This window comes from Littorina saxatilis, linkage group LG14, assembly GCF_037325665.1.
Source record: "Littorina saxatilis isolate snail1 linkage group LG14, US_GU_Lsax_2.0, whole genome shotgun sequence".
Lineage (NCBI taxonomy): Eukaryota > Metazoa > Mollusca > Gastropoda > Littorinimorpha > Littorinidae > Littorina > Littorina saxatilis.
The window spans coordinates 21,635,972-21,658,250 of NC_090258.1; the positions used below are offsets into that span (position 1 = coordinate 21,635,972).

At 43.1% G+C, this 22,279-nt stretch overlaps 2 protein-coding genes across 2 annotated transcripts in view; one reads left to right on the forward strand and one right to left on the reverse strand.

The window, feature by feature from the left end:
• Positions 1 to 8,274: 8,274 nt before the first annotated feature.
• Positions 8,275 to 9,591, reverse strand: LOC138946548 (putative nuclease HARBI1). The gene has a single exon (XM_070317990.1). It carries the CDS (start codon positions 9,589 to 9,591, stop codon positions 8,299 to 8,301), a length of 1,293 nt encoding a protein of 430 aa, XP_070174091.1. The 3' UTR covers positions 8,275 to 8,298.
• Positions 9,592 to 18,570: 8,979 nt separating this feature from the next.
• Positions 18,571 to 22,279, forward strand: part of LOC138947347 (homeobox protein Hox-B5a-like) — a 93,760-nt gene continuing 90,051 nt past the window's right edge. The window contains exon 1 of the mRNA XM_070318803.1: positions 18,571 to 18,872. The gene's annotated coding sequence lies outside the window, so the exon portion shown is untranslated. The remainder of the gene's footprint in view (positions 18,873 to 22,279) is intronic.

Genomic DNA, 22,279 nt, shown 5'->3' on the forward strand with positions numbered 1-22,279 from the left:
CTTTTAATCAATCAATAAACACGTGATAACAAACATGGTAACTGTGTGTTTTCTGTTTGTACACATACTTTCTCATTTACATGCTTTACCTTAAATCAGAGACAATAAACAATTTGTTTCTAATTAATACAACTTGAGACTAACGAAATCTCAAAACAACATGATTTCCAAAAATAATTTCCAGTGCTAATCGTGAATCTTTTTTTTTTTTAAATGCTTACGCACATCTTAGCGATTAAAATAATATGATTAATCTTCTTCATATTTTTGCTGTTACTTTTGCATGCTGTTCCACAAATACATACATATACACTCATTCCGTTTGAAAAAAATAAATAGTTTTACGATATGGAAATCAAATCTACAAAATAATCATTCTCGGGTTATGACTAACTTCATTCATACGTAACATTACGTGGGAACAAAAAAACAAACTACAATTAACTGTCTGTATCAGTTTTACTTATCAACACCGGTTTAAAATTATTTTAATATTGGAGCACCACCATGCACGTCAAAGCAGTCTGCTGGGACAATGACTCCTCACTGGCGCTCCAACGAGAGGGTCCCGGGACCCACAACTTTGATGTATATTATGTGGTACTTTAGAGGGCCCGAAGAACAGGGCTGAGGTTCACGGCAAAGTTACCAACCGGGTGGGAGTCAGCCGCGGTGTTGGATTGGTTGACATTGAGATTCGTTGTGATTTCAACGAATCAGACACCGCGGTTTGTTCTTTCCCGTTTGGGTGGCACCCACTTTTGATTCGTGCATCTCAGCCCAGGAGGTTCATCTTCTTGTTCCTTATCGACACAAGATTTTTGGAGCGCTTATTTCAATGTAACGTCGACTATTGCAAATTCTCTGATCCCTCGGCAAGAACGCTATGGTCATATCGATTAGATTAACTCTGTACATTTATGACGGTACAGATCTGACAGAACATATCGTCAGTGGCCTTCGAAGACCTCGTAACTTACATTTTCCCGATTTTCGGATTTTTGCATGGTTCCGTCCCTTAATTTTTTTCCTATCATCTGTGAAAAGCTTGTAACTCTATCTATTTTGCAAAGGTCTTTTTTCCCTGATTTTAAAAACCTCGAATTGCCGTTGGGTGTTGAGACATTAGCGACATTAGCGGGAAAACCTCGTATTGTCTGAATCCCTGCGAGTCTGTTGAAAATCCTCGTAATTGTTCCTTAAATTCAAAACAAAAAAGTTCAAAACAAAAAAGTGAAAACCTCGTATCTACACGTTTTGATCTGGTGAAGAGGAATTTGATTTTTAAAACACTCATTATCTCAGAACTATGATTTTGAAGATACGAGGTCTTCGAAGGCCACTGACAAGAGTATCGACTGTACGAATGAAAACGGATATGTCTAGTGCGTCCCGGGACCCGCTCTTTTGTGGCAAGTTTTGTCGCGGAAACCCCTCCATGAATGAGTGTATTACGTATATTACGTTTTTTTGTGTGTGTGGCTTCAAAAGTGCGAGTAGGATGCAGGGACGCACAGTTGTGGGAGCTCTGCTGGACTTTTGAGAGAAATATGAGAACAGTTTCAGTCACGCTAAGTAGTAGATCCTATAAAAAATGATGTTGCTGAGATTTATTTTTTGTCACATTTGTGACCCTCCACCACGAAATGAGTCGCATGTCACCTCGCGCGGTTCTGCGCTAAGTCAGGGGAGTGTCTGGTAAACAGTATGAGGGTCACCTTAGTCACAGGCTTATAACTCAAACAGTTTTTGCTCTTTTTTAAAACGGTTTTCACCACTGGATAGAGCATAAAAATCTTTTTAGAAAAATGTACAAATATGAAAATCATGCAAAGGTGACATGCGACTCATCCCGTGGTGGAGGGTCACATTAATTTGTCGAACGTGATTCTCCTAAGTATGTACAGACGTGCCCCTGTGGATCGAGAGACAGAGCAAGACACGCACGGCCCACTTCCACAGGACTGCCGCATGAGCCTCCAGACCTTGAAGGCAGAGACTTAGCCCAGGCGACCCTCCGGGAAAAGCTACAAAAGCCTGTAGATGCTCTTCAGAGGACCACCATTTTCATCTCAAGAGCTGACCTATAAAAGTGCTACAGGCGATCGACCGAGTATAATTTAATTTCCCGTGGCTTGTCTGAAATGTTATGGGTCTAAAAACACGTACACTCAAGCACATCGGTACATGGCCATGCTTTGAGCAAACAATCAACAACAAAAATTAAGTTTAATGCTAATAAGTGTATTCTACAAATTATGAAGTTGCAGGTTATCAACATGCAATGCCACAGGAGTAAAACAGACTGAGGTAGGAATGCACAGAATTATCACGTGTCGTATGTTAAAGCGATTTATTTTACCATTTTCTTTTTGCTTCACCGAGTTATCTTCAAGTTCTTTGCGTTCGTGAAAGGCACTTGCTTAGAAGCACTGTATCCTTTGGCGTAACTTGAAGATTGTCCTTCGTTGACTTTGGAATCTCGAGTTCATTATATAAGAATCAAGTTTACTTCACTGTATTTTGAAGAACATGCAACCACGTATTAACTGATGCGTATATAACAACTGAAACAAGTTCCGTTGCCTCATTGATATTATCAATATAATACAAATAAATAAAATAAAAAGTATTATACAAAAAATCCACTCCAATCTCTACAATCTACACACACACACACACACACACACACACACACACACACACACACACACACACACACACACACACACACACACACACACACACACACACACACACACACACACACACACATGCACTATAAAATATTCCCTTGTTTTTAACCTAGTTCAACCCACTGACCATGCATTCAACCGTTGCAAATAACTCCTTTACCTCTCATTGTTTTCTAAACAGTTTCCGCGTTGGCATAAACACAGCAACAAGAATTATCTCCCCATCCCCTCAATGAAAGCCACACTACACCTCAGCTTGCTCGTAAATTGTCTCCCTTGTCGAGTAGGGCTAGTGTCCTTTTGCCTGCACTCTCGCAGCAAGCGATAAATCACGAGAAAAACATGCGAGGCAGACGATACCAACAAGCGCTTTAGCAGATACATGTTTATACGAAACTTTACGCTCATCTTGGCAGCTTTATATATCTCATTGTGGGTTTCTTGCAAACAAGGCGGATTCGTTTTATTTCCCATTTATTCAGGCTAAACTTGCTTGGGGGTCGTTTGCTATTTAGCTGCACATTATAGTTATGGGCACGCTTTTTCTCGTGAAAGTGATCAAGCATGTGCACAATAACTCTCATGCACTTACTCTATTGTACATGTAAGCATTTAGAGCGCTTACTTTCCTTTTAATGGAAAGGCGCTGGTTCTGTGCGACGCTTAGTTTTCGAGATAGGTGTGACTGACGGAGTACAGGACGTCACATTCCAAATAAGCACGACTATGTGGCAGGTGGAAGCCGCTGAGATTGCATTTCTTCGGGAGGTTTCCGAAAAAATAGGTATTACACGATTTGCGCGAAACAGTTGAGAAGCAGACGATCTCTGAGATCTCTGTTCGTCTCGTGATAACGTTATTTTTGTATGATAACGATTCCCTTGCAAACTAAAGTATACAATTTGGTGTGTCAGTGGTAAATTATGTAAATAGAAATGTGTAATACAGACAAAGCAAACAAATCAACGTGTTTTTCTCGTGAAAATGTTGTGTTGTGCGGGTGTTTGGGTGGCCAAGTGATGTACACAAAGCAAAGTGCGGGACGGACTCTGCTCTGTGCTGTAACACTGGCAAGTTCAAAACACGAGAAAAACGATTTCGTTATGCGGGCAGCCACGGGGGATGTATGTATTTTTCAAATGGTTGTAAAATAAGTCTTGTATTTATCACCGTACTCAGGCCCTGTTCTTTTTTACGTCACACCTAAAACCGTTATTTCTTGTGAGCGACGCAGCATTATTGATGGCCGCAGGAGCAGTCATCTCTTGGAATGCATTCGGAGAGGTGACATGTCTCGTTTTGTTACCGTTCTCACGAGATCAGTTACAGTAGTTTCTCTCTCTCTCTCTCTCTCTCTCTCTCTCTCTCTCTCTCTCTCTCTCTCTCTCTCTCTCTCTCTCTCTCTCTCTCTCTCTGTATGTATGTCTTTGTCTGTGTCTCCCTCTGAGTCTCTCCGCTTCTGTCTTTCTATGTCTGTCTCTGTCTTTGTGTGTGTGTCTCTCTCTCTCGCTCTCTCACTCTCTCTATCTCTCTCTTGCTCTCTCTCTCTCTCTCATCCGACTCCTGGCACACAGGTCAAAGCAGAGGTTAACTTGAGTGCACGTGTACCTAGCAGGAGGGGGGTGATTCGGGTCAGAAGTGGGGTAAAGCACTTTGGTCTTCAGTCTTTGGGTTATAGCTTTCAGTGGAGAAGATGCCAACATGAAATTGCACTATGCTGAGCTCTACTATCTATTGTCCTTGTCTATCGGACACGAAGGAGGGAAGCTACAATCGCCCCAGGCCATATAATTATACTCTTTGTTTTCTGAGCCTGGACCATTGAGACGGTTACCTCATAGATCTGTTCATTCTTCAGTTTGTCGGTGTCAAAAGTTATACCCCCATTGCACACAACCGTTCTTTGTCCCGTTCCCGTACCAACCAAGGAATGCTGCCACAACAATGGAACGCTGCGCAAACGGACGTTTTTTGGCATCTTTCAGTAGCGTCTGACCATAGTGGCAGCCGTCCTTGGTCGGTAAGGGAACGGGACCTAGAACAGATGTGTGGAATGCGGGTATGACAACTCAGTGTGTGAGAGCGCTGCCGTTGCGTTACCGTTGTTTTAAGTTCCTTTAACGATCCAAGCGTTCCGTTACCGATGGGTTGAGGTTCCATTACCGTTCATTCTGATCGGGAGGGGAACGGCTAAAAATTTGAACATGCAGCCCAAACTCAGCCGACCCTACCGTTCAAAGCAGTTCCGTTAACGATCAGTTTCGTTCATTGCGGTTCTGTCCCGATCCCTCCCGTGCCCGCACCGTTCCTTGGTCGGTACGGTAACGGGACCTAGACCGGTTGTGTGGAAAGGGGGTATAAGACTCGACCATTTGGCTTATGGTGGAGACAGCTGGAAGATCTCTGGATATAATTGAAGAGGAGTAGTCTTCCTTTTATACCCCCATTCCACTGAGCCGTTCTCGCTTACGTTCCCGTTACGATCAAGGAACGGCCGGGAAACGGTAAGGATCGGGAGGGATCGGAAAGAACGTAAGTGGAGCGCTAAGGAACGTTAATGGAACGCAAGGAACGGTAAGAACGGGTGAGTTTTTGAAACATGTTTCAAATTTTCGCCGTTTCCCTCCCGATCAAAATGAGCGGTAACGGAACCTAAACACATCGGTAACGGAACTTTCAGATCGTTAATGGAACGTAAAGGAGCGGTAACACAACGTTATCGCATCGGAAGTGACGTCACTAGCGTTCTCAGTGCGTCATCGTAGCGTTCTAGAACCGTTCGTACCGCTCCATACAGTTCCTATACCGATCCCGAAACGACCTGAGCTGATCCTAACGTTGTTGTTGCATTCCATTTACGTTCTAATACCGTGCAAACCATTCCATTAGAGCTCCTCCACCGATCTCCAGACGACGCGGGTAGGTCTGTATATAATAAGTCGTTGCATAATCCATATCACAGTCGGTGTGCCTCTCAATCAAGAAACAACCAAAGAAAGAAGAAACATGCCACCCAAAGGGAAGAAGAAGAAGATTACGCAGGTGGAATCTGCAGATAGCCCAACTGTTCAAGAGACCATTGCCACCAAAAAGCCGCGTTTTCGACCGAACCTCACAGAAGATGAAGAGGACTTGATGTTGGAGTTCCTCAGAGAAAACCAGTTTCTATATGACAAAAAGAAAAAACTTTATCACAACAAACACTTGAGAGAAAAAGCATGGAACGAGCAGGCAGCCAGGATGGACCGCGACAAGGCCGACTTAGAAGTCTGGTACGACTCCCTTCGTACCAGGTACGGAAAACTGCTGAAGGGCTCAAAAAAATCTGGATCGGGCGCCAGTAACCTCAGCGACCGTGACCGATGGATTAGCTCACAGATGAGCTTCCTGAAGCCCTTTATCGCCGACCGTCGCACAGCAAAACCCATGGTCTCGTTCAAACAGAAAACCTGCTCGCCCTCGGACATTCCCCCAGGTGAAGAAGAGCCAAGCACCAGCAAGGAATCTGTAACCCCGCCCTGTGATGTCAACTCTGAAGCTGGATCGTCGGTATGCAGCAAAAAAAAAGAAAACCTGGAGGACAAGCTTCGCCAGACGGAAGCAGACCAAAACCAGCTGCTGCTCCTTACTAAGGAGTTCGTCTAGCGGAACCAAGGTGACCCGGTGAGGCGCAGCGAATGCGACTACTTTGCATCGGTGATATACACGCTGCCCCACGACGTCTACCGAAAGGTATCGTGTGAAATTCACGCGACTCTCAGGGCAGCCATCGACGAAACTGACCGCCGTAATGGGCAGCAGCACAACGTCCACCCGCAAAACGTCCAGCAGCAGGTTCCCCAGCATCATGTCACTCATCAGTACCAGCCTCAGGTATGCATTACTTATACTCGTGCATGTATCATGTTTGTGTGTGAGTGTATGTGGAGAGAGAGAGAGAGAGAGAGAGAGAGAGAGAGAGAGAGAGAGAGAGAGAGAGAGAGAGAGAGAGAGAGAGAGAGAGAGAGAGAGATTTGTGTCATTTTTGCCGGTTTTAAGTAATTGTAGATTGTTGCTAAAGAATTGAAATATATTGCTTTCCAGTACCAGCAGTACACTACCCCCCAGCCTTTCCAGAGCTCTAAGCAGTACGTCAGCTCGCAGTGGCAGCCACCCCCGAACCAGTGGCCAGCCCAGCCTGTCCATGCTACCACTGTGTGGAAATCCCAGGATGCGAACTGGGTCAACAAGCAGCCTTTGCAGAGCCAGACGTCACGGCCAGCGCCTTCAACAACATGGACGCCAGGAATGTCCACCCCGGTCAGCAAAGACGCACCCGCTCCTGCGCCCATGAACCTGTCCACCGTCAACCTGAACGTGTCCAGCTGCATTCGGCACTTGGACGACAAGTTCACTTTGCAGTTATTGTTGATTATTCAGTTCAGTTCATGTTATAGTCCTCACGCCCTCACTATATTTTGGTTGACCAGTGCTTTGACAATTTGAAGAGTTGTTTGTATTTGAAATAAATACAATTCTATAAATTACGGCTCTGTCTGTCTGTCTGTCTGTCTGTCTCTCCCTCCCTCTCTCTCTCTCTCTCTCTCTCTCTCTCTCTCTCTCTCTCTCTCTCTCTCTCTCTCTCTCTCTCTCTCTCTCTCTCTCTCTCTCTCTCTCTCTCTCTCTCTCTCTCTCTCTCTCTCTCTTGTGAACGAATGTGTGCGTGCCTGCGTGAATATGCGAAGGACAGATTGGTAAAATAAGCCATTGGCTTAATAATCTCCATCCTACAAAGCCTACGGAAAAGCAGTCGTTTTATTTCTGTCCGTTGAGACTGTAAATGCACGTCACGTGACAAGGGCAAGCAGACGAAACAACAAGAACATTTATTAGCGGACTTTAGATCGCTCAGCGAAACGTTGGTGGCAGTGATCTTTTTCGTATCCGATGCTCCATCGAGAAGAACTCTACTTCCCATAAACGGATGACATGCATTTCGTCAGCAACTGTTCTGGCGAAGTAGGGTTCATAAAGGTGTGTCATACTCATAGCGCACTGGATACGAAAAAGATCACTGCCATCAAAGTTTCGCTGAGCGATCTAAAGTCCGCTAATAAATGTTCTTGTTGTTTCGTCTGCTTGCCCTTGTCACGTGACGTGCCTTTACAGTCTCAACGGACAGAAATAAAACGATTGCTTTTCCGTAGGCTTTGTCCGCTATTAAGGATTTTACGGATTTGTAATAACTTAACTCGGTTCTAAGCAATGAGCAGCCAAAAAGCCCCCGCACACCACCACCCCCACGACCCCTCCCCTAAAAAAAAAATAGTAATGATAATTAAATAACAATAAAAATATAAAACAATAAAAAAAAAGCCGATTATGTGTGGTGATTTGGGGTTTCACAAGAGACTTCAATTCCAAGTTCTGCGTGGAACCCATGTTTCACAGAGGTTAGAACTAATAGGTGAAGGTCACATGCAATTGGTGTGTTGGTACAACAAGTGCGACATAAAATAAATAAAGCCCCTATAGATCGAAATGCAACCAGAAGCTTCTATTCTCTTGAGAAAATGTGGGTGGGGTCATTTTAGCGGAAAAGCCCCCGAAGAAGTGGACAGAGTTACTGGCGCCTGACGCGAATCATGTCCTGTTGCCAAGGGACAGCTCCAGCAGGGCTGTTGAAGTACAGTCTCAGATACTCCCGTTGCCTTTTCGCCTCGGTGGAAGCTTGGTTTGCTCCACGGACCCGATACAGTCCATGCATTGGGGCACGTCTCCTCCAATCTCCAGGCACGATGTTGTGGGCTGCATCCTCTATGTCCAGTTCAGCATTTTGAAGTCTTGGGTATCTCATCCTCATGAGGTTGTGAAGACACACTGCAGCTTCCACCACACTTGTTGCCACCTTTGGATGTTGTTGTAACGTGGTGTGGAGAACTTGCCACCTGCTGGCCAAAATGCCAAATGCATTCTCCACAACTCTGCGGCCTCTGGATATTCTGTAGTTGGTGATGAGTTCTGCATCAGTCATACCACGTTTGCTGTATGGTTTCATGAGGTACGTTCGCAAGGCGAACGCGTCGTCGGCGAGCATGAAGTAGGGAATAGGCCTATCATCGTTGGTCATTGGCTGAGGCGGTGGCAAATTGATGGTCCCATCCTCGAAGCACTCTTTTACTTCGGAAGCATTGTAGATCTGTGCATCTGACATGTGTCCCATGGCTCCTACGTCAACCCAAATGAAGTTGTAGTCGGCGTCGACCAGGGCCAGCATCACCAAGGAGAAGAAGCCTTTATAATTGTAATAGAGGCTTCCAGACTGGGGAGGCTTCCGAATAGCCACATGTTTCCCATCAAGGGCACCGACAGCGTGAGGGACGTTCCATTTTCTCTCAAATTCATCAGCAATGGCTTGCCATTCCTCTGCGGTGGTTGGACATGCTATGACCTCATCCTTGTATTCGTCAACTATCGCTTGACAGACCAGTGGAAGAAACTTGGCAATCGTGTGACGTGAAACTCTGAAGGCGTATAAGAGGCTGGGGTAGCGGTCACCAGAGGCCAGGTGTCTCAGGGTAACAGCAACCTTGAGGCCGGGCTCCAGGGCTTTTCTACAGTTGGTATCCTGCAGAGTGATCCTAGGAGACAGTCTGTCAACCAACTCATCGAACATCTGGGGCTCCATTCGCATGAAGTTGAAGAAGGATGCGGTGTCTTCTATCCTTAGCTCTCTCATGAGACAATGAAAGTGTCCGTACATCAGTCTCCTTTGGGCAGTCAGCCATGGTCTCACCCAAAATGCTGGGGGTCTTCGTCTTCTTCTCCTCATCAGTTCTTGTACAAGGGCAAGCTGGCGTAAATGCAAGTTATTGTGCTGCATCAGCAAGAAGAAAAAGAACTGATCTCCTTCCATCTTGATGTCTAGCAAGCAACTGCATATTGATAGAATTGGTCTCTGCTTTTATAGAACTTGGCAAATCCTTACAATAAACGGTAACAGAACGCGAATGGAACGTTATCTGCACGCTACAGTCGTTGTAGGGTTGTTAATAGAACGGAAGAGATCTGTGTACAACGGTACAAGAGTGGTTGACTCGGTAATCGAACGGTATCGGATCACTTTGAACGGTGCATAATCGGAATGACAACGTTAGAGAACGGTGTTGAATCGCCATGGATACGCTCTATGGTCGGTATGCGAACTGTACGGCATCGTTACGATCGTTAACAGAATGTTATTGGAGCGCAAATACGTCAAAAATGACCGTTTTCGTAGCGTTCGATTGTTGTGTCAGCCGACCTTGATCGTAACAAGAACGTAAGCGAGAACGGCTCAGTGGAATGGGGGTATTAGAAAATGTGTACTCTGCCTTGCAGATTACAAATTTGTGCTGTCGGGGCTAGGTAAAGGGAGTGGCCGGGGAGGGGAAGGGGGGGGGGAGTGGTAAGAAAGGGGTAAGAGAGACGAAAGAGAAAACTGGACAGGGAAAAGTCACTGCCTGAAGTATTCAATAAAGCCACACACAAAAAAAAGAAATTACCACATATGCAGGTTTTCAATTCATATTTTTGCAAAGTATCTGCACAAGCATGTGTGCCTAGCGCCTCTGTGAGTATGTTCGTGGCTGCTTTCATGGGGTGCCTGTATCCTCAGGAATTTGAGGATTTGTTTTATCTCTCTTTTTCTGACACTGTTGATTTAACGTCATTTTTACAGGACAGTTTTTTTCCTTTCAGTTATAAGTTGTAGTAGTTTGACCTTATTGTTTTAGGACAAGTAGAGCTCGTTCACCAGTAGCAAAGACTCACTCAGTCCGTCAGTGTGCCTGAGTGTGTGTGATGGGGGGGGGGGGGGGGGGGGGGGCTCTCCCGTGACCGGCCACCTGCAATGTACGGACAGGTTTGCACTGGCCCAAGGGTGTCCGTTCATGAGAGGGACTGCTGTAACAGCAAAACTAGTGTGAAACATAAGTAATCAATTTATCCACTTGACTATATTCACAACAGGGACCTATCACTCTTCTTTGCATGTTTTTATGCCTACGGATTTTCAAATACTCTGCAACACATGTAACCCAAATTCAACATGTGCCCGTACAATACCGCTTCTTTTATGAAAACCTTGCTTCGGCCATGTTGATTATAATCAACCAATTTTCTTGTTGTTTCTCAGCTTATATTCACCCCAAGGAGTACTGATAGAGAGCTCCTTGGTTCACTCTTGCAGATCTGTCCATGCTTCTTCTTGTAAGAGGAGCATCCTCAATTCAACTTGGCCAACTACCCAACATTTGAAACATAAGTAGCTACTTTCTGTACTGAGTGTGAACTATCTCAATCTCTAAAGTTAATTCGAAAATAAAATCTCACTCTCCGCATGCACGAAACAGCCAGGCTGTGGATCTTTTGGGTGACTGACCAAGTTGAAGGCCGTTATTCTGATTGGTAAAAGCTTGCATGTGACAACGCTCAACGACCCCGTGGAGACTGACTGACTGACTGACTAGTTGGGATTAACGTCCTCTTATAGACCAGTTGGCCTATATTGGGACAGGTATTGGAAATACGCTGAGGATATGGTGTGATACTTTGACTCAAACAAGCCCGCTGTGGCTGTCTTATTCGACACGCCAGCATTGGGTTTGTATGGTCGGCGAGGTACCGACCCGCCCCCTCCCATCTCGCCCCCGCTTTGTAATAGCCGACTTCACGCTCTGCTTGCCTTGAATCTATCATGGGTGTCAACTGTGTTTCTCGTATAGAATATAGTCCATTTTTTGTAGAGATTTCAGTCAAGCAGTATGTAAGAAATGTTAAGTCCTTTGTACTGGAAACTTGGATTCTCCGCCCAGTAAGGTCATATATTGTACTATGTTGCAAGCCCCTGGAGCAAATTTTTGGTTAGTGCTTTTGTGAACAAGAAACAGTTGACAAGTGGCTCTATCCCATCTCCCCCCTTTGCCCGTCGCGATATAACCTTCGTGGTTGAAAACGACGTTAAACACCAAAATAATAAAGAAAGAAAGAAAGATGGGTGTCAACTCGCCCCCGCGTATTCCATGCGATGAAGTTGAATTTTGACGTTTCTCGTGCAGAACAAGTTAGTAAAAAAACAAGAGGCGAAGCCTTCAAGGCTCACGTAAGAAATCGACAAACAGTAACACAAACTCAATCACTCCGTCACACACACACACACAGTACACACACACACACACAGTACACACACACACACGCACGCACGCACGCACGCACGCACGCACGCACGCACACACGCACACACACACACACACACACACACACACACACACACACACACACACACACACACACACACACACACACACAGAAAGAGCATAGGTGAAACTGTGCAAGAAAGCGAGACACTAGATCTAGATCTGTCTGTCTGCATGTAGCCTACTTACATGGACACGACTGCCAAATAGTCTCGGCCCGCTCAAAATAACAATCACCGAGACTTTCAGTAATTCCATCGCGTGACGTCTAACCCTCGTACGTCATAATGTGACGTCAATGTAATATGACGTCTTCAAATGTTAAAGTTTCTACCACAGACATACATGTATACATACATACATACGCACGCACAGACAGACAAAAGTTAGTATCGCATAGGCTACACTTCGTGAGCCAATGACACGTTTACCTGTGTCTTTTAGTTAATCTTACCTTTTAACCAACAACTGTGATCATGTCTATGAATATGTGTTTGTGAGGCAACGTGGCAAATGCAATTTCACGTCACCAGTTGGACATTCGCATTTTTAATTAACCTTACATACATTGATTATGTCTAAGTATATGTGTGTACGTGACCAAAGCAATATGACATGTAACGGAACTGACAGTTGGACATTCGCATTCGAGCGGAGGCGAATCGCCTCTCTGGTAAAACCCAAGATAATTGGGGGCGAGATGGGAAGGGGCGAGTTAGGAAGGGGCGATTTAGGAAGGGACGAGTTAGGAAGGGGCGAGTCGGGACGTCACCGTATATGCATGGTCAAAGTATCAAGATACGATCATGATAATCAGAAACGAGAGATAGTGCATGCGTGTCTTCGTGTTTTCCAAGTCCTGAGTCTTTCGCTGTGAATTTGGGATCTTTTTCGTGCGCATGGGTTTTCGGACACCGAAGAGAGTCTATACACAAAGTTGACTCGGAGAAGAAAAACCTCTATCGCCGAACCGGGGATTCGAACCAACGTTGCATGATAGCGACGAACTGGTCACAAAGCCAGCGCACTACCAACTTCTTCTTCTTCTTCTTCGTTCATGGGCTTAGACTCCCACGTTCACTCATGTTTTCAGCACGAGTGGATTTTTACGTGTATGACCGTTTTTACCCCGCCATTTAGGCAGCCATACGCCTATTTCGGGGGAGGCATGCTGGGTATTTTCGTGTTTCTATAACCCACCGAACTCTGACATGGATTACAGGATCTTTTCCGTGCGCACTTGGTCTTGTGCTTGCGTGTACACACGAAGGGGGTTAAGACACTAGCAGGTCTGTACATAAGTTGACCTGGGAGATCGGAAAAATCTCCACTCTTAACCCACCAGGCGGCAGCGACCGGGATTCGAACTCACGACCTCCCGATTAGGAGGCCGACGTCTTACCACCACGCCACTGCGCCCGTCGCACTACCAACTGAGCTAGGAAGTCTTTTTAACGATAGTTCAGTGTCTCAGCAATTAATTTGAGGCTTTGTGTTGCTGTTGAAAACTTCCGGCGTTATTATTTTGTTAACGTTTTTAATTCTTTCGTTATTAACCTTCAGTATATTATAAGTTCTACACTATACCCGTCATAAAAAGTACACAGATACATTTAGCTGGTTAGGGGGAAGAATTTACCCGATGCTCCCCAGCATGTCGTAAGAGGCGACTAACGGATTCTGTTTCTCCTTTTACCCTTGTTAAGTGTTTCTTGTATAGAATATAGTCAATGTTTGTAAAGATTTTAGTCAAGCAGTATGTAAGAAATGTTAAGTCCTTTGTACTGGAAACTTGCATTCTCCCAGTAAGGTCATATATTGTACTACGTTGCAAGCCCCTGGGGCAATTTTTTTATTAGTGCTTTTGTGAACAAGAAACAATTAACAAGTGGCTCTATCCTCCCCCCTTTCCCCGTCGCGATATAACCTTGAACGGTTGAAAACGACGTTAAACACCAAATAAAGAAAGAAAGAAAGAAAGAAAGAATACATGTAGCTGTATAGATCGTTGTGATGCGGCCAGTTATATTAAAACCAAACTTTATATTGCCAGAAAAGTAATTCATTCCCCTACCGTATGAAATAAAGAGTTTAAATTTTCATAGATTAGTGTTTATGGATTGGACCGCAAACCTAGGACACCCCCCAAAATCAAATTCGCAAAAGCTAACTTGCAGATCTATACTAAACTACACAACAAATCAAAATAAGCAATTGATCTCAATGGAAGAACAACTCATTTTCTACCCATACTTCTTCTTCTTCTTCTTCTTCTTCTGCGTTCGTGGGCTGAAACTCCCACGTACACTCGTGTTTTTTGTACGAGTGGAATTTTACGTGTATGTCCGTTTTTTACCTCGCCATTTAGGCAGCCATACGCCGTTTTCGGAGGAAGCATGCTGGGTATTTTCGTGTTTCTATAACCCACCGAACTCTGACATGGATTACAGGATCTTTTTCGTGCGCACTTGGTCTTGTGCTTGCGTGTACACACGGGGGTGTTCGGACACCGAGGAGAGTCTGCACACAAAGTTGACTCTGAAAAATAAATCTCTCGTCGAACGTGGGGACGAACTCACGCTGACAGCGGCCACCTGGATACAAATCCAGCGCGCTACCGACCGAGCTACATCCCCGCCCTTCTACCCACACAAATTCATTTGGTTCAGCTGTTGTTCCTTGCAGTGTTGTTTTGCCATTTTGAAGAAGAATGGTGTCAGCCTCGTCAGAAGCCGTAAAAGGCTTGTTTGGGCGTCATGTTTTTGTGGGCTATAAAGGGTAAAAATCCTGTATTTTTGTAATGGCTCGTTGTATTGCTTTAACATCTGACATGCGTATTGTTAGCACAATTTCAAAAGAGTATGTAAACTATCATGGCATTTTGATGATTGTTTGGAACGTACTGGAATTTTTGAGACAAGTTTTATTAAACTGTAATCACTGTTTTCAGTATGGTTGCAAAAATTCAGCATTTTGCAAACGTCAACACAAATAAATATTACAATTGGGGATTAATTTTGGTACAAAACCAACAATGCGCTTGGGTGGTATGGAAATGTGAGCGCAAGAGAACAATTGCAAAAAACAGGTCTTCCAACATCAAAACCCAGTCTAGCGCAGCAGACTGAACTGGCACGCCACGCACAGCGATAGTAAAGCGTGCCAGTTCAGTCTGCTGCGCTGGACTTGGTTTTGATGTTGGAAGACCTGATTTTCGTAATTATTGTTCTTTTACGTTCACATGTCCATACGATCTGTTTTAAAAAAACCTGCATCTTGAAACTCACAACAAAACGAAAGGAGTTTCAAGATGCAGTTCCTTTTTTTTAACAGATCGGTATAGAATTTGCAAGCAGACGTCGTCTCAATAGACCTTTTCGGTATCTGAGCAGCTCTCGCGAGACACGCTCTTTGTTATGCTTTGAACATCGCGAGAACTTCGAACCTTGGCTTGTGCAGCTCGCACGAGATCGCTGTACCGCATGCTTTGCTATGCTCTGAAGTTTGCGAGAGATTACGAGAGCTTGGAATACCGATAGGGTCTATAGAATCACCACATCATTATAGTGTCTGCGGACCCGTTGAAAAGGAGGCTGATGTTAGCTGAGAAATGCAAAAAAACCAAGTATCGCTCTCTGCGAATGCACTGGAAGACAACAACAAAAAGTGCTGCATCTTGAAACTCACAGTTTAGTGCAAAACCATCACTTGCTTAACTTCGATTAAGTTCGTATCAAAAGTAGGTTCTCACTTCTTTTTTTTTGTTTTTTGGGTATCACCCCTCGTCTAATGTAGGTTTCAAGTCTATTTCGTTCAGTCACATCGACTGCTAATTTGAAAGACAGTTGAAAATGGTGACATTTCAGGGGAAAGAGAACTCAATGCCATGCAGCGCTTACAATTGAAATAGAATTGATACAAAAATATAAACTAATGATGGAAACGCGCATGCCAGTGAAACTGAACGGTTGGAATTCGATCACCATCTCTTCAGCAAGGACACCAGTCCTTTCTTTTATGTTCAAGTGAAAAGTCGTCGGACAATCAATCAGAAATCGGCATATAGAAATCGGGCTGTGATTGGTCACAGAAGTTTGTTTGCTTTGTACGTGTGTGTGTGAGCATATGTGTGGGGGGTGGGGGGTTTTGCTTCATCAACTTTTATATTTTTTTTTTGTTATTGGCCGCCGTGCAAAAACTAATTAAACTGATTTGCCATTGTCCTATATAATTTGAACAGCGCTGACATTGATTTGTACTGCCTATATATACATCAGCATTTTCAGAGTTTAACTTTAAATCTCTGTCTTATCTCAAACCTTGAAAGGATGTATTACGGGTTGTTTTTTTTAAATGAGAAAAAAACGCAGCTGTATATATATATATACGAGTATATAGGATGACTCCCTCCTAGCAGGCCAAATGGTACAGTCTGCATGTCACGCACTTGCACACGTGTGCATGTCTTTTAATTTACTATACACAGAGAGTCTTATAAGACAACAGGATCTGTATTCGACTCTCGTCATTTTAACTCGCCATGATGGGCATGCATTATCGACTTGTCACGATATTACAAGTTAGATCATCTTTTATTTCCGTGTGTTTGTTTGTTTGTTTGTTTGGTTGGTTTTTTGGTTGTTTTGTTTGTTTGTTTGTTTGTTTGTTTGTTTGTGTGTTTGTTTGTATTCATGCAGTACCCCCTAGGTTTGCTGAAATAAGCCCTATTAATAATGAGAACTCACGGTTTCGTGAGCAAGAATAACCTACAGCGATTGACCAACTGTGAAAACCAACTCATACCGCTCAGGAAAAAAACCCACACACAATGAAAATTAAAAATAAATGTACAAGACCACGCTCACTCATATTTACTACAAGGAAATACAAATAAAATGTATGACGAGGAATGTCATTAGCGAAATAAAAAAAGAAGATGCGTGCCCACGCATGCATGCAAGTACGTATAAAGCATCATTTTAAGAATGATGCTGGTGATTTTTGCGGAAACACTTTAGACAAAATTAAAGAAAAGTGCGTGCTTGCAAAACAATATTTATACCATACGCAAGATTTGTCGTACTCGTTATAAAAAAAGAAGCTTAATTACGTATAGAGGTGATCTTTTATAATTCTCTCTCTCTCTCTCTCTCTCTCTCTCTCTCTCTCTCTCTCTCTCTCTCTCTCTCTCTCTCTCTCTGTCTCTTTCTCTCTCTCTCTCTTGCTGAGTTTACACACACACACACACACACACACACACACACACACACACACACACACACACACATGACACACACACAATCACACACTCGCACACACACACACACACACACACACACACACACACACACGTACACACACACCCCACCCCGGCCGCCCCCATCCACCCCCTTCCCCCGCAGAGTCTTTACAAATCTGTTTTTTGTTTTGGAATGTCAGGCCGGAGAGGCTGCATGACCTAATCCCGGCAGAAGAATCTTCAAGAAGAGCGCTCTTCATTTAACAATCTTCGTCCCTGGCACAAAAACCAATCCCCCCCCCCCCCCCCACACACACACAAAAGTAATCTTACTGCTCCGTGAGTAGGATTCTTCACAAACAGAGCACACACACACACACACACACACACACACACACACACACACACACACACACACACACACACACACACACACACACACACAATTAAAAAACCAAAAACCAAATCCACCGAAGCTTTCGCAAAAGAGGAAAATAACAAGCTGAGCTCAAGACGAGTCGGCGTTCCATTTACCTTGATCAATTTTTACCTCGGGAAAGGGATGATTCAATTTGCTTGCAACTTTCTCCGCTCACCGCGACATCCAATGATATCCATCATTTGTCCCCCAACCCTGCGATTCCACCGAGAGCCCGACATCAATTTCTCTCAGACTTCTTTCAATCGGAGCCGATGTAATTACAAGGAAACTAGAAGAGCAATCGTTCATTCATTTGATTTTTTTTTCTCTCCGAGTCCGGCGGTGGCTGAATTTCGAGTGGCAAATGAATATTACGGGTGTGTGACCTTCTGCAAAACAAAACTGACATGGAAACTAGTAGCATTATTCTCTTGTCTCTCCAAGAGGGGCGCTTGCTTTCACAAGCGAAGAGCGAGAGTGTTACCTCCCTCCTCCCCTCACCCCCTTTACCCCCTCCCTCAACCCATACACAATGGCCGCTGTGCATTCAAGCGCTCGCGTCGATTGGTCACAAGGGCGAAATTGAAACGGAAATCAATTCGGCCTCGCGAAGCCCCGCCCCCTTCCTGTCAGTCACAGTCGCTTCTAGCCCCTAGCTAGGCCTCGTGCCGCGCCGCGCTTCGCCCGTCACTCAAACGAGCGGGTGAAACTGATAACTGCATTCATTCGCCCTACCGCCGTTCTATCGAGGTCTGTGATTGGTCAGTGCGTAATTACTCCCGCCGCGCCGAACTGGAGACATGGGGGGCTTCCCGCAGACTAAACAGGCTGGAGCTTGCCAAAAAACCTGCGTGAAGACTTGACCGAGCTTACCATGCTAATCCTGCAGCAGTCTCTTCCAAATCCCAGACCACCCGAAAAGAAAAAAAAAGTGTAACGTGACGCGCACGATACAAGCTTTGCCTCGCGACGCATTGAGAAAAGAGACAACGGAATAAACTCAAACTGCTTTATGCTGCTGAAACTCTTTGCATGCTACTACTGTTCTACTAAGTGTCAGTTCAGCCAAGCTAATACCTTTTCAGTGTTTTCTACATTCTGTACTCACTCCTTTGCAAATAACCCATTTTCTTGGGACATACGACAAGAATTTCTTTATACAAACTGTTCAAAGTGTACACAGATCATTGAAGGAAGGAAAGAAGGAAGGAAAGAGCGGAGAGAAGAAAAGACGGAGAAGCGGGAGGGCGAATGAGGATTGACATTATCTGCGAGCTGAGCTGAGATTTACGAAGGCGGCGGTGAGTTTTATTGCTGTTTCATTGGCGTTTTCCTCCCACCTCGCTAACTGACCCTTTATTGACGCCTAAAGCCGCCAAGGAGCCAGCTTTTAGACCGCTTGAAAATGGTTAACAGTTAGCAGTGTTGACTATGAGTTCAAAACTCGGGGAGATTTCATTGTGTAGTGACGGAGAGAAGAGAGAGAGAAGAAAAAAAAAACAAAAACGAACGTGGATGTATGACTGTGGATTTTGACGCCAATAATCGTGATATCATCTGCTGTTATATATATAAGCTTCAAACTGTGAACAGATTTAACCATGGTATATTGGATCAACTGGATTAAAACGCTTGCGAGATTTCTTTGCAGTGAGCTCATACTTCCATATATATATATATAAATATAGGGGATCGGATATATATTTCGGTGGATTTTTCTTTTCAGCACGAACGGCCATGAAAAATAAACTTCACATACTTCAAATCGTGACCAGTTAACTAAAAAAAAAAACTAAACAAAATCCAGAGATTTATTTGAAAAAATGATATTCAAAGAAGGAATACTAATACATGGATATACATGTCTATGGATTTACCGTTTGAAAGTGCAGTTCATTGATTTAGGCCTAAACTTTGGTGAAGCGATCAAACGTTAAAGCCTTCAAGAGGTTAATAGTGTGAACTATACTGGAGCATCGAGTTGGATGGGCTTATTTAGAGATTCTTTCCAACGAGTGGAAGAAACAAGAACGACAGATAACGCCTTACTGACGCCAAAAAACCGTTAATATATGCATAAACCTGCAGCTTTATAACACTTTAAATAGTTGACGGTAAACAGTGTTTACTTTGGTTAAATGCGTCAATACTCTTGGGGTTTCTTTGCAATGAAAGGGGATAGCAGGAAAACACACAGATATGTTTCACCCTTTGCAATATAGTCAATTTTAGCATTCTATGTCGTGGCCACAAAAGAACTTCAGAGGTTTCAAATGGTTAACAGTTAACATTGCTGACAATGGCTTGAATACATGGTTTTATAGATATTCCGAGGAGGAAAAATAACTTCAACATTTATGAACACAATGTATATTTCTTTGTTTGTCCGGTTTGTTTTTCTTCTTAATTTTTTCTTTACTGATTCAGTGACACCTACACCCGAGAAGTAGCCACATGTTAGTGGTTTCAAATTGTCAAAACTGAGATTTATGAATATTGTAAAAGTGAGATGAATGTGTTAAAAGTTATCGATGTTTTTAAAGAGGAGAGAAACATCTATTTGTTTTGTTGATTTTCATTGGAGACTACTCTTTGTTGACACTGATAAAAGCCAAAAAGAAACCAGACTTTACAGGCTCCAAATGGCTTCACAGTGTATATACAAGCACACTGAGCATTTATACCATGATTCGACTGAATTAAAAACTCTAAAAATGTATTTGCCGTGAGCAAAACCATACAAACAAACCCACAACAAAACCAAACAAACTGAACAGAAAAAAACCCCAATGGTATGCAACATTCGTTTATTTAAGCCAAGCGCCGCGAAGAAACCACTTTTGAGAGGGTTTCATGGTTAACCATTATATACATTGTACTTCTAAAATGCAATGAGCTTGAGCAAAAAATAAGCACACTTGAAAATATTTATGTGCATAGTTTTTGTTTGTTTGAGAGTTCTTTCTTGACACGAAAACGTGAAGCGTATATTTTGTATATATAGAGAGAGACTTAGATTGTTAACATTCAAAAATATGTGTTCGTTGTATAGCTAGTAAACAAAATAAATCTATATACAAATGGATATAAGCCTGTATATATATGGCTTTTGCAACTTTCGTTAGAGACTGCTTGCCGCATGTCACAAACACACGTGAAATGTAATATATTTTAAAGGGTTTGCATTGTTATAGTAACTATAGTCATGCATTAACCATGAAACAGTGACAATAATTAATATTAACACTCCATATTCTTTTGCAATTGTTTGAAACAAAAATAGTGCAAGGATAAACGTCTTCGCATTTTTAGAATTCTTAATTTATGCCAAAGGCGTAAATTAGTCAGATTTGAGTATTCAAATTTAACAGTAGGTTTATTCTATTTTGAGCATGCAGTGGATTGAATGTAAAACTGGAGATTTCTTTGCGATGGGGATGCAAACAGAGCCTCTAAAATACAGATATACTATTATATTTCTTACAACTTTTCTTTTCATAAAAGCAATTGTGAGTGTTCATATCCCATACAGATAAATGTACATGAATTTTACAATTTGCCGAAATGCATGTGGACTCCGAGTTTTCTGTCCAGTTTTGTTTGGTTACAAATTCAAACTTAATGAAAATGTTGATTGCATTGATAGATGTAAACTATATTTCAAGAGGCAATTTATATACTGTGGGTTTATTCAGGGATGCAACTTCTTGGCTATTTAAAAAACAAAAAACTCCTTTTGCAAATATTGATTTTGATAAGCGTTATAAACAATATAGGTACCTACGTATTGTCATATTTTTCTTGTAATTCTTGTGTCTTGTGTTTTGGGTGTGTCCTCGCATTCTTGTTTTATGTTTTTGGTTCCTGTTTGTTGAACTTTTTGTCCTTTAATGACTATTTTTAATTGTCCTAATTCATATTTGAATATAAACATATATATGTATGTTCTGTTTGGATTTGATTATTACAGAATCAATAAACAAAGACCCATGCACAGGAGAAAAAAACAAAACAACAAATAAAATAAAAATCGAACATTTAAGCAACATTTACAAACGAACGAACAAACAAAACCACACTTGATGCAATCACATGTGCAGACAGTATTATAAGTAGGCCTATGCTAATTTCAGTTGATATAGATGTTGGGGGCGGGGATATAGCTCAGTTGGTAGCGCGCTGGATTTGTATTCAGTTGGCCGCTGTCAGCGTGAGTTCGATCCCAGGTTCGGCGGAAATTTATTTCAGAGTCAACTTTGTGTGCAGACTCTCTTCGGTGTCCGAACCCTCCCCCCGTGTACACTACATTGGGTGTGCACGTTAAAGATCCCACGATTGACAAAAGGGTCTTTCCTGGCAAAATTGCTTAGGCACAGTTAATAATTGTCTACCTATACCCGTGTGACTTGGAATAATAGGCCGTGAAAGGTAAATATGCGCCGAAATGGCTGCAATCTACTGGCCGTATAAAATTTCATCTCACACGGCATCACTGCAGAGCGCCTAGAACTGTACCCACGGAATATGCGCGATATAAGCGTCATTGATTGATTGATTGATTGATTGATTGATTGATTGATTGTTCTCGGATATTTTAGAAGTGTTTACACGGTCTATGTAGCTCTGTATGCGCACACCGTTTTTTTTCTAACCCGTTTCTCAACAATGCTCTCAAATGTAATTCTTTTCCACCGTACACATTTTTGTC